A 13,436-nucleotide genomic window follows, 5' to 3' on the forward strand; every position below is an offset into this window, starting at 1 on the left:
AAAATAGGTGTGAATAGCACCACGCTTTTCTATATGATAACCAAGTATGTATAATAAAACTTTGTTAATTGTTGGTCGATCAATCTCAACGGTGGGGCCGGGTAAAACCAAAATGTAGGGAAGTTCATGCTCACCAAAGCAAATCTCAGTTGAAAAGTAAACTCGAATCAATAAAAAATTCCAAAGCAAGATCAACCCGTTTAAGGCTATGGTGCTCGTCTAGTTATCTTTGTGCCTTTTTTCTTTACATTTGGAAGTGCCAGTGCGAGATCACTTGAGGCAACAAGTCCAGGCCCCACATTTTATTCGTTCCTATTGCCTCCATTGAAAGTGACCGTTAGAATTTGAACGTTATAAGCCTACCGTTTTCCAGTCCCACTTTTTTAGTTCTTGTCACTCACTTTGCTCTTCTCTACAAAAGTATTAGTTACACACACACACACACACACTTATTAGCAGCATATATACACCTATATATATACTCTCTCTTAGTCTCATCAGAACTCAAAGAATGAGAGCTTTGGAGAAGTAGTAGTAGCAGAAACTAGAAGAAGAAAGGGAGACATCTTAGTCTCCGCCCAGAAGCTGAAGTTGTTGCCTGTCAATAAGTGTTTGTATGTGGTCAAGGCAAGCACCTTCTTGACCATCTTATCTGGCTTCAAATTCGCATTCACTGCCTCTTCTAGAATCACATCGAACACCTTCCCGAAATCAGCCATCCGGTCCTGGCTTTTGATCAAAGTCTGTGATAAACCTAGTTCGGAAACCCTAATGAACAACCGGTCCACTTCAACACCACCAAACCTTCCCGCTGCAATCTGCAACAGAAAGGATCATAACTGTTAAACCACTAGCTGTACACCCTGGACAAAAGGAATGGTGCCCATGGACACAACATTCCTTTACAGCTTGTCTACCACATGGTTTCTGCACTTGTGTTGTGATTGCTGCATCGTGGGCATCGTGGGCATTGTGGGCAGCAAGAACAGCACTTGCTGTGCATTTGTTTATTGCAACATCACTTGCTGTGCATTTGTTTATTGCAACATCACTTGCTGTGCTTTTGTTTAATGCATGTGTGTCCTTAAAAGGTCGTACCCAGTGCACAAGGCTCCCGCTTTACGCAGGGTCTGGGAGAGGTGAATGTCGGCTAGCCTTACCCCCATTTATGGAGCGGCTGCTCCCAAGTCTCGAACCCGAGACCTACCGCTCATGGACGAAGGCACTTGCCATCGCACCAAGTGCGACCTCTGATGTCCATTGTAAGAAGTGCATATAAATATAAACTCTGATGTCCATTGTAAGAAGTGCAGTGTAATAATAAACCAGTTTCGAATACCAAGTTTTTCATGGTATCTAAGAGCTGACAGTCTAAACGACCAAAAGCTTTATATTTTTCTTTCTCTCATGGCGTCCAGTTCAAGTTCCTCCAATCCCATTACTTTTTCCTCTCTTCCAAATGCTTCCAACTTTCTGACTATCAAGTTGGATCGTACCAACTATCCCCTATGACATGCCCATATGTTGCCCTTGCTTCGTAGCAGGAATCTGGTGTCTTTTGTTGATGGAACCAACCCATCTCCTCCTGCCTTCTTGAAGGATGATGCTGGCCAACTCACTGATAAAGTCAATCCTGACTTTGATGCATGGATTCAGCAAGATGTTATGGTTCTCTCTTGGATCAACAGTTCGGTCCATCCCACAGTTCTTGCCTCTCTTATTGGTAAGACAAGTTCTCTTTCTGCATGGACTTGTTTACGTGACAGGTATGCCTCTCAGTCTACTGGCCGTCTCCTCCAATTGCGTAGTGAACTTATGAATACCCATCGTGGTGATTCCTCTATTGCTGAGTTTCTTGATCGCATTAATTGTCTTGCCGACACTCTCTCCCTCTCTGGTTCTCCTATGACTGACTCTGATCTTGTTGCCATTATTTTAAATAATGTTGGGCCTGCTTATGAGAGTACTGTTGCTTCTGCACAAGCACGGGATGAGGCCATTACTTATAATGCTTTGGAGGCTCTTCTTCTTGGTACAGAAAGACGTCAAAAGATTCATACAGTGTTTGAAAATGGGTTCACTGCCCTTGCTGCTGGAAGAGGTCGTCTAGGACCTTCCCGTGGTCGCGGTGCTCCTCGCGGAGGCCGTGGTCACTTCAATAGTGGCCGTGGCCAATTTCCTCCTCGTCCTCAAAGCCAGGAACACCATGCTCCTCCACACCGACAACCTCATGATGGCGTTTTTGGTGCTCCTCCTTCTCCAACCCAATCTGGTGGCCGTATCCAATGCCAAATATGTCGTCGTCACGGCCATTCTGCAATCGATTGTTTCAATCGTCTGAATATGGCCCATGAAGGACGTGTTCCTGCTCCACGTCTCCAAGCTTATGCTGCTACTGCACCGTCTCCGGCATCCGCCTCTCCCTCTGGCATCCACAACTGGCTTTTTGACTCTGGAGCCAATGCACATATCACCAATGATTTGAATCAAGTTTCAAATCCTCGTCCCTACAATGGCACTGACAATGTTAATGGCGTGGTGGACGGATCAGGTTTGCACATTTCTCATGTTGGCACTTCTTTTATTCACACACCCCATCACTCATTTACCCTTCCCCACACCCTTCACTGCCCTAATGCTTCTACTAATGTTATTTCCATTAATCAATTTACCAAAGACAACCATTGTTCACTGACCTTATATCCCAATTCCTACCGTGTTCAGGACCTTCAAACGGGGAAGATGCTTTTGCAAGGCCGGAGTAAAAATGGTTTTTATCCATTTTTCAGTTCTTATGTGGTCAACCATGGAGTCTCTGCATTTGTCGGTGTTAGAGTGTCGGATGCTATTTGGCATTCTAGGTTAGGACACCCTGCAAGTTCTGTTTTGCGTAGTCTAATTTCCCAAAATAAATTACCTTTAACTGGTAATGCAACCTATGACTTTTGTTCATCATGTCCCCTTGGCAAAAGTCATAAGTTGCCTTTTAATTTATCTTCTTCCCAGTCATCGTTTCCTTTGGAATTAATACATTCCGATGTATGGATTTCTCCTTCTTATTCAATTAATGGTTACAAGTATTATGTTGTTTTTGTGGATGATTTTTCTCGTTATGCATGGCTCTATCCTTTAAAATTAAAGTCTGATGTTTTTCAAACCTTTGTTAATTTCAAAAAGCTTGCAGAAAATATGTTCAATACCAAAATTATTTTTTTTCAATCTGATGGTGGAGGAGAGTTTGTCAATTCCTCTTTTAAACACCTTTTCTCTCAACATGGCATTCATCATAGACTTAGTTGTCCTCATCATCCTGAGCAAAACGGTCTCGCGGAACGCAAACATCGTCATCTTGTTGAAATTGGCTTAACTTTACTTGCTCATGCGTCTCTCCCTCACACTTTCTGGGATGACGCTTTTCAAACTGCAAATTATCTCATTAATCGTCTTCCCACCAAAATTTTGAATGGCGTCTCTCCTTTCCAAAAACTGTTTTCAAAATCCCCCCAGTATGATTTTCTCAAAGTATTTGGTTGTGCTTGTTTTCCCTATTTACGTCCTTATACTGATTCTAAACTTAAGTTTCGATCAAAACAATGCATTTTCTTAGGCTACTCATTAAATTATCAAGGTTATAAATGTTATGATCCTACCACTGGCAAGTCTTTTCTGTCTCGTCATGTTGTTTTCAATGAAAAAAGTTTTCCATCTAAAGAACTTGCTCCTCCGACCTTGTCAAACTCTCGTCCGTTGGACCATGTCCTTGACATTGATACCTTCCATTACACCCAACCACAGTTGACCCCTCTGATCCCTCCTTCCCTTCCAACACCGATTGTCGCCACCTCCCCACCTCAATCCCTACCACTACCTACCCTAGACTCCCATTCTCACCCATCAACTTCCACTACTCAAGTGAATATAGAACCTGCCAACACCACTTCACATACTGTTCCTTCCACTCATCCCATGATCACGCGTGGTCAACAAGGAATTCGAAAACCAAATCCCAGATATGCTTGCATCACTAACGTTACTAATACTTTGGTTGAGCCCACATGTTTCTCACAGGCAAATAAGTCTCCACAATGGCGCCAAGCCATGGCAGATGAATTCAACGCCTTACAGCGTACTGGCACTTGGACTTTGGTACCCTACAAGTCTTCTATGAACGTGTTACCAAATAAATGGGTGTATCGCATCAAAACAAACTTTGATGGTTCCATCGAGCGTTTTAAAGCTCGCCTAGTTGCCAATGGTTTTCATCAGCAAGAGGGCATTGATTTCTGCGAAACCTTCAGTCCGGTGGTCACACATGCCACAATTCGGCTCATTCTCTCTATTGCTCTTCACTTTCAGTGGCCTATCTGCCAACTTGATGTTCAAAATGCCTTCCTTCATGGCACGTTGAATGAGGAAGTTTATATGCGTCAACCTGCAGGGTTCATTGATCCACAGTTTCACTCTCATGTGTGTCGACTTCGACGGTCTCTCTATGGTTTGAAACAAGCACCCCGTGCTTGGTTTCAATGTTTTTCCCAGAAACTAGAACACTTGGGCTTCACTGCTTCTCAAGCTGACTCGTCTCTCTTCACCTATTTTGATGGCTCAACAATCATTTATCTTCTCATCTATGTGGATGACATTTTAATCACAGGGAACAACAATGCTCACTTGTCTCAGTTTATCACGCAGCTTGGCACTCATTTTGCAATGAAAGATCTTGGGCCCTTACACTACTTCTTGGGGATGGAGGTTTCCCGGACGCCTTCTGCTTTCTATCTTACTCAATCCAAGTATATTTTGGAGCTTCTACAGAAAACTAATATGGCTGACGCCAAGCCCATCTCAACGCCAGTTCGCAGTGGTAAACGCTTGAGTTTATATGATGGTGAGCCTTTCTCAGATGGATCTTCTTTTCGCAGTGTTGTGGGCGCCCTTCAATACCTTCTATTTACATGTCCTGATATTGCTTATGCTGTCAACCAAGTGTGTCAGTTCATGCACTCTCCAACTACTGCGCACTGGGCTGCAGTCAAACGCATCCTACGGTATTTGAAAGGCACACATGATCACGGCTTACTTTACAAACCCAGTCCTCTCACTCTCACTGTGTTCGCTGACGCTGATTACGCTGGCGACCCTGATACCCGTCGTTCCACTAGCGGTCACTGCATATTTCTTGGCAATAATTTAATCTCCTGGAGTTCGAAAAAGCAACGTGGAGTGTCACGGTCTAGCACAGAGGCGGAGTATCGTCAACTTGCCTATACTTCTGCTCATCTCTCATGGTTTCGTAATCTTTTCCGTGATTTATATCTTCCATTACAGCCACCTCGTCTCTGGTGTGACAATATCAGCGCCATTGATGTTGCTTCCAATCCTGTTTATCAAGCTCGCATGCGCCATGTTGAAGTGGATTATCACTACATCCGGGACAAGGTCATTCGCAAGGAAATAGAAGTTGGTTATGTAGCTACCACAGACCAAATTGCTGATTTTTTAACCAAGGGTTTGTCCTCTGTCCGCTTCCATTAACTTATCTCCAAGCTTCCTGTTCGTCAACGCCCCGTCAGCTTGCGGGGGCGTGATAAACCTAGTTCGGAAACCCTAATGAACAACCGGTCCACGTCAGCACCACCAAACCTTCCCGCTGCAATCTGCAACAGAAAGGATCATAACTGTTAAACCACTAGCTGTACATCCTGGACAAAAGGAATGGTGCACATGGACACAACATTCCTTTACGGCTTATCTACCACATGGTTTCTGCACTTGTGTTGTGATTGCTGCATCGTGGGCATCGTGGGCAGCAAGAACAGCATTTGCTGTGCATTTGTTTATTGCAACATCACTTGCTGTGCATTTGTTTATTGCAACATCACTTGCTGTGCTTTTGTTTAATGCATGCGTGTCCTTATCAGTGTATATAAATATAAACTCTGATGTCCATTGTAAGAAGTGCAGTGTAATAATAAACCAGTTTCGAATACCAAGTTTTTCAGTTTGCACATATTTGGCCCTCGAATTAAGATCCTTGCCTTGTATCGAATGCAGCTGAGGGTTTTTACTTTAGGTGACCACCTTTCCCTTCTATGGCTCGTCACTCAATTGAGGCAACAAAAGCCCCAAAGACAAACTCGCCTACAAGGTGTTGTCGACATCACACAACCAACCAATTCTTCAGCTTCCCCTGCTTTGAGTAGACCTCCACCATTTTCTTCCACTTAACATCAGCCTCTTGCTCGAGCTCAGGATACTTGATATAGCTTAATATGTCATGCGGAAGCAGCGCGGCATCGCTAGGATCAATCTCATTGGCTGCAGCCAGTTGCTCTCGCTTGTACTCCGCTCTATAAAACCTCATTCCTCAGTCGGTCAATACAACAAACATTACCATCCCCTTCTCGGAGGCATGATTCTGGTGGGAAAACCTTCCTTGCAATGTTTTCGAATAACATAAGATGATCAACGGTGGTAGGCAAAGAGTAGCCACTTGGGTAATCTCCAAGCAGTAATCATCATGATGGTCATGGTCATGGTCCTTGTGATGATGAAAATTTACAATATTAGACTTGAAGCACTGGGCAAAAATATCCGAAACACAGTCGTGCAAGAAGCAGTAATCAGCGTTGCGCTCGTATCTCTGAACCGCCTTGTTGGCCGTGTGGATCGCCTTCCTCCTCAACAAAAATTCGCTTGCCTTTGACTTGGCGTCCTTTTCCTTAACATTCACCATTCCATTTGAATCGGCCTCCTCCCTCGTCCTCCCAATAAATTTCAAGTGAGCTTCGCCCCGTAGAACCTGCGAGAGAATGCAGGGAAGGTCTAGGTCCGAATGAGCCGGAAATTGGCACGAGATTGTAAGCAAGGGTTTTGGGGTGGTTCTGGTGGAGCCAAACCGCCGCCGTGAAGAAAGCTTAGTCTTGGTTGCGTTTTCCACCGTTGCCGCGTCTGTCTATGAAGTTGCAGATGAGTTTGAGGGTGGTTAGAGGATTGTGCGACCAGGCCGAGGGAAGTACTTAGTTCATCAGAGTTTCGTGGAATTCCACTGTCGACATGGCGTCTTGTCCCTTGATGCAGTGGAAGTACAGATCAATGTAAGGGTTGTTGATGTTGTGGAAGCCTAATTGAGGTTGTTGTTTGAATTTGAACTGCTCGGGCAACAGCAAAGAGGGCGGAGGCGGAGCAATTCTTGTGAATTGCGGCCAAACAGCCTTGTTTCGGCATGCTTCCAGAATCGATATCAGTAGCAGGAATGCCCGCACTTTGCTACGGATTTTCAAACCATGAATAATATTCATAGAAAAATTAACTAAAATGCTACAAGAGTACAATCATATTCTTAAATCTAGCAATTCAGACAACACACATTTTACATGAGCAACGCTCACAAAACCAAACATTTACACAATTATCTCCAAATGAAAGAAAAAGCAAGAGATAGGTGAATTGATCCATAAAATAAGCAGTTCAATTTACATTGCTACTCTCTTGTAACTTATTAGAGCTTCTTTGCAGATCAATCATAGTGATTTCTTCATTGCTTTCACCAGATATTTCTATAGTACTACTCTAGTAGTCTAGTTGACAGAACAAATAGCAATTGCGATTTTATTCGCTGCTTTGAATGTGTTGTAAAGATAATACCACCAACTAAGGGTCGCAATTGATTCTTGTAATAACAGACTATAAAAGTAAAGGTATGAATAAAAAAGAAAATGCATCCTTTGAAAGATATAGAACAAACCTGAAATTCAACGAATTGTTCTTTCACAAAGCGCAACACTAGACTTGATTTCCCAGCTCCAACATCCCTAAGAAGCACCTGAAGAAGAACATCAAACATGACTGTGGTGATCACGACATGCAATACCCAAAGAATAATAATTGAAGAAAAAATAAACCTATTCATCACATAACGCTAAAATACATATGCCTACATATCCATAATTCCTATGTTTACGGAACATCTTTCAATAAATCACAACCTTCATTTTAAAACGGACTTTTGTATTTGTATTTTGCTTGTGAGTATGGTCTTGGTTAAAATTTAGCATTCTAGCATTTACTTATATGATATCATATAGGAAGAAAGCTATGAGACCTGAGTCACAGTATATTGTATTCTCGGAGACCCTCAAAATACCAGAGCTAGACCGAGATAAACAACAACACGAAAGAGTAAAACTTCTACTTTAAATGTACACTGACATTTGCATGTGCAAAGCTCTCTTTCCTCCTTTCCTTTCTTTTCTTCCTCACCTTTCGGTTCTTTCTCCTCTATCCAAGGAGATTGTTGTTTTGTTGTTAGTGGTTGCCACCATCTTCACATTCAAATCAACTTTAGTTAATATAATTAACTTTAATAATTGTAATAGGAAGTAATGATTATGTCCAACCTTTGGGTCAACATTTGTAGGCTATATCTACAAAAAAGTACTAAAAAAGTTTAAACACAAAACCCCCAAAATTATAAAATCAAAATATAATGTACTACCCCTTTTCTCCCGTTTTTCTCTCAGAATATGATTCTCTACTCTCCTATTCTCATCTCATTCCATCTCTTCCTCTCACACATTATTTTTTGTCTTATTATTTTTATAAAAAATCAATATAAAATGTTGATATAATTTAGCCGTAATCGTTCAAATAGGAGGGGATAGAAGGGTAGAGAGATTAGGAGGGTAGAGAATCCTACTCATTTTCTCTCACCCTCCACTTCTACAAATCACCAACCTCCCACTCTCCCTATATACTCCCTACCTCTCTCATAATATCAAAACTCTCAAACCCAATTCAGTGCCTCATTACCTAGGTCTTTTTTTTGTATTATCTTTTTCAACTAAACCCTAAACAATGTACTGCTGCAAGCAACATAACGTCCACTTTGCAGATTTTTGTGGAACCACTTGGCAGGTTTTGTGGAACCACTTTAAAAATTCAAATCTTTAAGCACCTGATGATCATATTGAAATTTAAAACTTCAATAGGTATCCCTCCTTACCACATATATATAGTTTTAAAAATAAAACCAAAAGGATTAGATCCAATTAACATATACTTGAAAACTACCAAAGTAATATTGATTAATTAAACTACTTTTTTAAATATACCCAGCAAGGTAAATTTTGGGTTTGACAAAAATTTTAAACCTACGAATGGATATATCAAAATCAATTTGTGAGTATGATAAAAGTCCCTATGATAGTATCAAAACAACTATAATCACAAAGAAGTTGAGAGATTACTTTCTGATTATCAAAACCACTACTGGATTTATATTGAGAGATTACTTTCTGATTATCAAAACCACTACTGGATTTATGTAGACATAAAATCTCACAATATTTTTACCATGACCTTATGCATAATAGGAACAACACTATAATCATCTGCCTACCAGAAATTAACTCTTCTACAGCAGCAAGTTTAACAACCAACCAACCTTTGAACAAAGAACACACGGACAGAAAGAAATAGGATACATAAGGGGCAAAACAATTTTCTTACTTCTACATCAAAGCAAAAGAACAACCATTATATAGGTATGCCATTATCATCTGGGGAACAAATCCAATTGGCAGCTTTTACGTACCTACAATTATAAGCAAAGTTTGGAATTCGCAAAAAATACTGGGCAAATACTAAGGCTGCCATTTGAAAAAGCTAAACAACAACAAACTTTGACAAATTAGCTACAACTAAATTCAGATGACATTCGTTATATGAAGACAATCTGAGAAATCAAAGGCTCTAAAATCAATACCATATTTCAAGTGCCTTTTATTGTTTGTGAACCCAGCAATAGAACCAGGATAAAAATTTGATTTAGAACCTTGTTATCTTTGTCCTTGTAAATATGATATTTTGGCATCGGCAATATATCACCAAAAAAAAAAAACAAATATATCTGAACTCAAAGAAAATATGGAACGAAAATAAAAAAGCAAATTATGAAAAATTAATCTTCTGAAAAAGCAAAAAACACAAATTTTTTGTTAAGCAATCGCATGGATTATAAATGCCAAAGATTAGATGATGGTAGGCGTCAGATTACCTCTTTCGCCAAAGATACGAAACCCCTCATTGCCGATGTGGCAGGGCGGATCCTCTGCCCCAAAATCTAAACCAACACAAAGATTAGGCAGTAAATCACATAATAATAAATTAATCAAGTGTTTTATATAATGAAAGTTCATAAATTGCAGAAGTAGAGGGTGTGCCATAGCTGATGAGCTTCCAGCTCCCACTTTTTGCCTTAAAATTCCCAACATCTTAAATTTCAGTGAGCACTTGAGAGAGATGAGAAGGAATAACAAATGATTTATTGGAAATATGGAAAAAAAAATCAGATCAAAATTCGGACAGAAATAAACAATACGAATTAGGGATTTGGGAGGGGGGACGAACCTGTTTGGCGGATTGGAGCGGGGATCGGATCGACGATGCGATGTGTAAAAAATGCGTTGTGGGAGCGGAGCAGCAGCAGCCAACACTTTCATGCAGAACTTGGAAAACCCAGATCAAACCAACCTTTAAGTTTCACAGTTTTTACCCTGGAATCCAGACAAAACCCAGATCAGATTCTAAATGGGTTTATCAAAAATAATAATTTAATCAGAAATGCTTATTCTTGTAGTGGGTGCACATCTAGTAATGCTTATTCTTGTAAATTGTCGTTGCAATAATACAATAATACTCAAAATGATGTAGTGGGTGTACGGATTAAAGAGGGTTTTAGGTGAATGTGATCAGCCTACCCATGTGTCTAATGGATTATACTAATAAAATGGTGTGTGATGTGATATGTTTTAGGTCAACATAATAATTAAATTTTAAACAATGAGATGTAAAGAAGATACAGATGCTCTTATCTTCTTTGTGAGTTTTTCCAGACAGTGAGATAGTGGGTGTATATTACACTCTGTATTTGTACTCTGCCATGAATGATTAAAGTTTTACTCTAACATTTAAATAATGAATGTAGTGGTCATGAATTATTAAAGATAGAGTAATAAAATATTAAATAAACAGTGATAATTTGGAGGAGTTCTTACCTTCTCCGATGGATTTTCCCCAAACAGTGGGGATGGCAGCGGCGATACGGGGCCTGCTCTCGGTGAGCTTCTCAGCACCGGCACCACTCGGATTGAGTGAGAATCTGATAGTCCAAGTCTCCAGGTTCCGTTGGTGGCGGCGATTCCTCGCGAGCTTCATTTCCTGAAACCAAAAACCGAATCAAATTAGACAACCACACGCAAGATCGTAGCATAGAGACATAACCCCCAAAATCACAGGAAAAAAAATTCAAACATCCACCTGCAAATCGAAAACCACAAAAATGAAATTAAATTAGGCACACTTAAAAAGCCTTAAAATCACCAGAAGAAATTAAATTACGCGTGTTAGTCATCTGGGAAAGGAAGAAAGGTGGAAAAGCAGAGCCCTTTCATTTGCTTCCACAGATTTCTCGAGCTCTCTCTCAAGCCCGGAACCCTAGCCTCCGCAAGTGAATTAGGTTTGTCTCTCGCTCTTTCTCTCTCACGTATTTTTTTTCAATTCGGGACTGAATTTTGATCATCGTTGGAGCTCCTGCTTCCACTTCTTTTTCGTTTTTCTTTTCCTTTCGTTTCTCTCTCTCGCTCTCCGTCACGATTCTCACCTTCTTCAAATTTTCAATTTAATTCGAAGAAAATGTTACCCAAAAAAGCTAGGGTTTCCTGGTGAGTCTTATCTCGACAGTATACTTTGTTTGAATGTTTGATTTGAGTTGTTTGAATGTTTTATTTTACTTGAACTAGAGTCTCTGTGTTTCCCTTTGCTGATCGTTGTTTCTTTCGAGCAAAGGCTGGGTGGATTTTGGGAAAACAATCTGTTGTGTTCGCCTTTTTTTTTTTTTGTCTGGGATTTTCAATTTCTATCCGAATTTTTGGTTGATTTCCAGCTCAGTTTGGGGGTACCTGCCTACTACTTAATTAATTTTTTATTAATTTCACTTTAAGCACTAATTATTACAATTCTTCCATTTTTGCTGGTGAAGGTATAAAGAATAGTGTGGACTATGAAGGAAGCGTGCTTTGTGTTGGAAGTATGTTGGTGTCTTGGGCTCCCATCGAAATCTCTGATATCATTCCTGATGGGTATTTGCTTTGCACTTTTTTCTCCCTTCATTTTTTTCAAATGTATACACGAAAACTTTAGGATGTCAATGATAACATGTCTATATAATTGTATCAACACAATGTACCACTATGTTATTTCGATGCATTTGCTACAAATTTACGATTTAGATAGTGTAATGATTGAGATAAGGGTATGATGTGGCTGATATGAACTCAATCCACTTCTTGGCTTCATAACGTGGATGTTGAATGGATGCACTTTTTAAATTTTATATGCAAACAAAATCAAATCTTCTATTTGCTTTTGTTTTTTTGCTTGCTTCTGTTTTCAAATTTATTTTAATATAATTTTTGTTTTGGGATTAATTACATGCTTAGAGTTTAGTAGATTTGGATTAAATTTTGGTTGAACAGATTGTGCAATTGCGAATCTTGATCTAATGGATAGGATTGTATAAAGAATTCGTGGATTTATCTCATCTAAAATTATTTATATTTTTAAGATTTTCAATTGTTTTATGATGCCAAGTTTGGTAGAAAGAAAACGACTGAGCCGCAGCAGAACGGGTAGTCCACTAATGGAGCTGTGAGTAATGGGAGTAGTAATTCCTGCGTGACAGCAAATGGGAATATGTGAAGAGAAAACTGACTTGGTCATCTATGAGCAATTTGAAAACCAGGTTGTGGATTTGATCTTATCATATGATGCATTGCATTTGACTCATTGCATAGACTATGTAGAGTTGGATTCATTAGCATTTGATTTTCTCGGATTTTTTACATGTATTTGCGGTGACACAGTGGACGAATTCTAGGATGGAGGTGGAAGGATTTGGAATAATCAGATGTGCCTATTCGTTTGCAAGGTGATTGTTTTACAGCTTAAAATACCGTGCGAATTTATTTCACTAACATTACATTGGTTTTTTAATTTGATATGTTGTTTTGGTGTGTGAAAATCGAAGAACTTTTAAATGTTTGCGAATTTGGTTGACACTTTAGTGCAATTCATTTTGGTCAAGGCTTTGGTTTGTGGCCAATTGGAATTCATTTTGCTAAAATAAGATACATCTCTTTTTGCAGCCTGCAATTGCCTTTCAATTAGAGAACTGTACGAGGTTAAATTTTTTTTTTTGTTCTTTGACCAAAAGCTTTAAGAGCTTTGTATTAACAGAGTCCTTAGGGATTCCTTTGATTATTTTGCTTGAGATGAGCCGTGTTTTGGAAATTCTATGAATATAATTGACATGGATTCTTGAATTTATGAGTGTTCAGTTAGGTTCTACTGAATTAACTATTTTCGAGAATTTTTCT

The 13,436-nt window shown here is 39.8% G+C and overlaps 1 protein-coding gene across 1 annotated transcript; it reads right to left on the reverse strand.

The window, feature by feature from the left end:
- Positions 1-96: 96 nt before the first annotated feature.
- Positions 97-10,398, reverse strand: LOC126620827 (uncharacterized). The gene is made up of 5 exons (XM_050289152.1): positions 10,224-10,398; positions 10,058-10,123; positions 7,748-7,825; positions 5,594-5,657; positions 97-754 (listed from the first exon to the last, which is right to left on the reverse strand). The coding sequence occupies exons 1-5, from the start codon at positions 10,272-10,274 to the stop codon at positions 498-500; spliced, it is 516 nt and encodes a 171-aa protein (XP_050145109.1). The 5' UTR covers positions 10,275-10,398; the 3' UTR covers positions 97-497.
- Between the last annotated feature and the right edge of the window lie 3,038 nt (positions 10,399-13,436).

The sequence above is a fragment of the Malus sylvestris genome, chromosome 5 (assembly GCF_916048215.2).
Source record: "Malus sylvestris chromosome 5, drMalSylv7.2, whole genome shotgun sequence".
Lineage (NCBI taxonomy): Eukaryota > Viridiplantae > Streptophyta > Magnoliopsida > Rosales > Rosaceae > Malus > Malus sylvestris.

Coding starts and splice junctions, on each gene's coding strand:
- LOC126620827 (XM_050289152.1), bottom strand. CDS start 10,274: ATGTTGGGAATTTTAAGGCAAAAAGTGGGAGCTGGAAGCTCATCAGCT. Junction 7,826..10,057: donor TCGTATCTTTGGCGAAAGAG/GTAATCTGACGC, acceptor GTTCTTCTTCAG/GTGCTTCTTAGGGATGTTGG. Junction 5,658..7,747: donor AACAATTCGTTGAATTTCAG/GTTTGTTCTATA, acceptor TTTCTGTTGCAG/ATTGCAGCGGGAAGGTTTGG.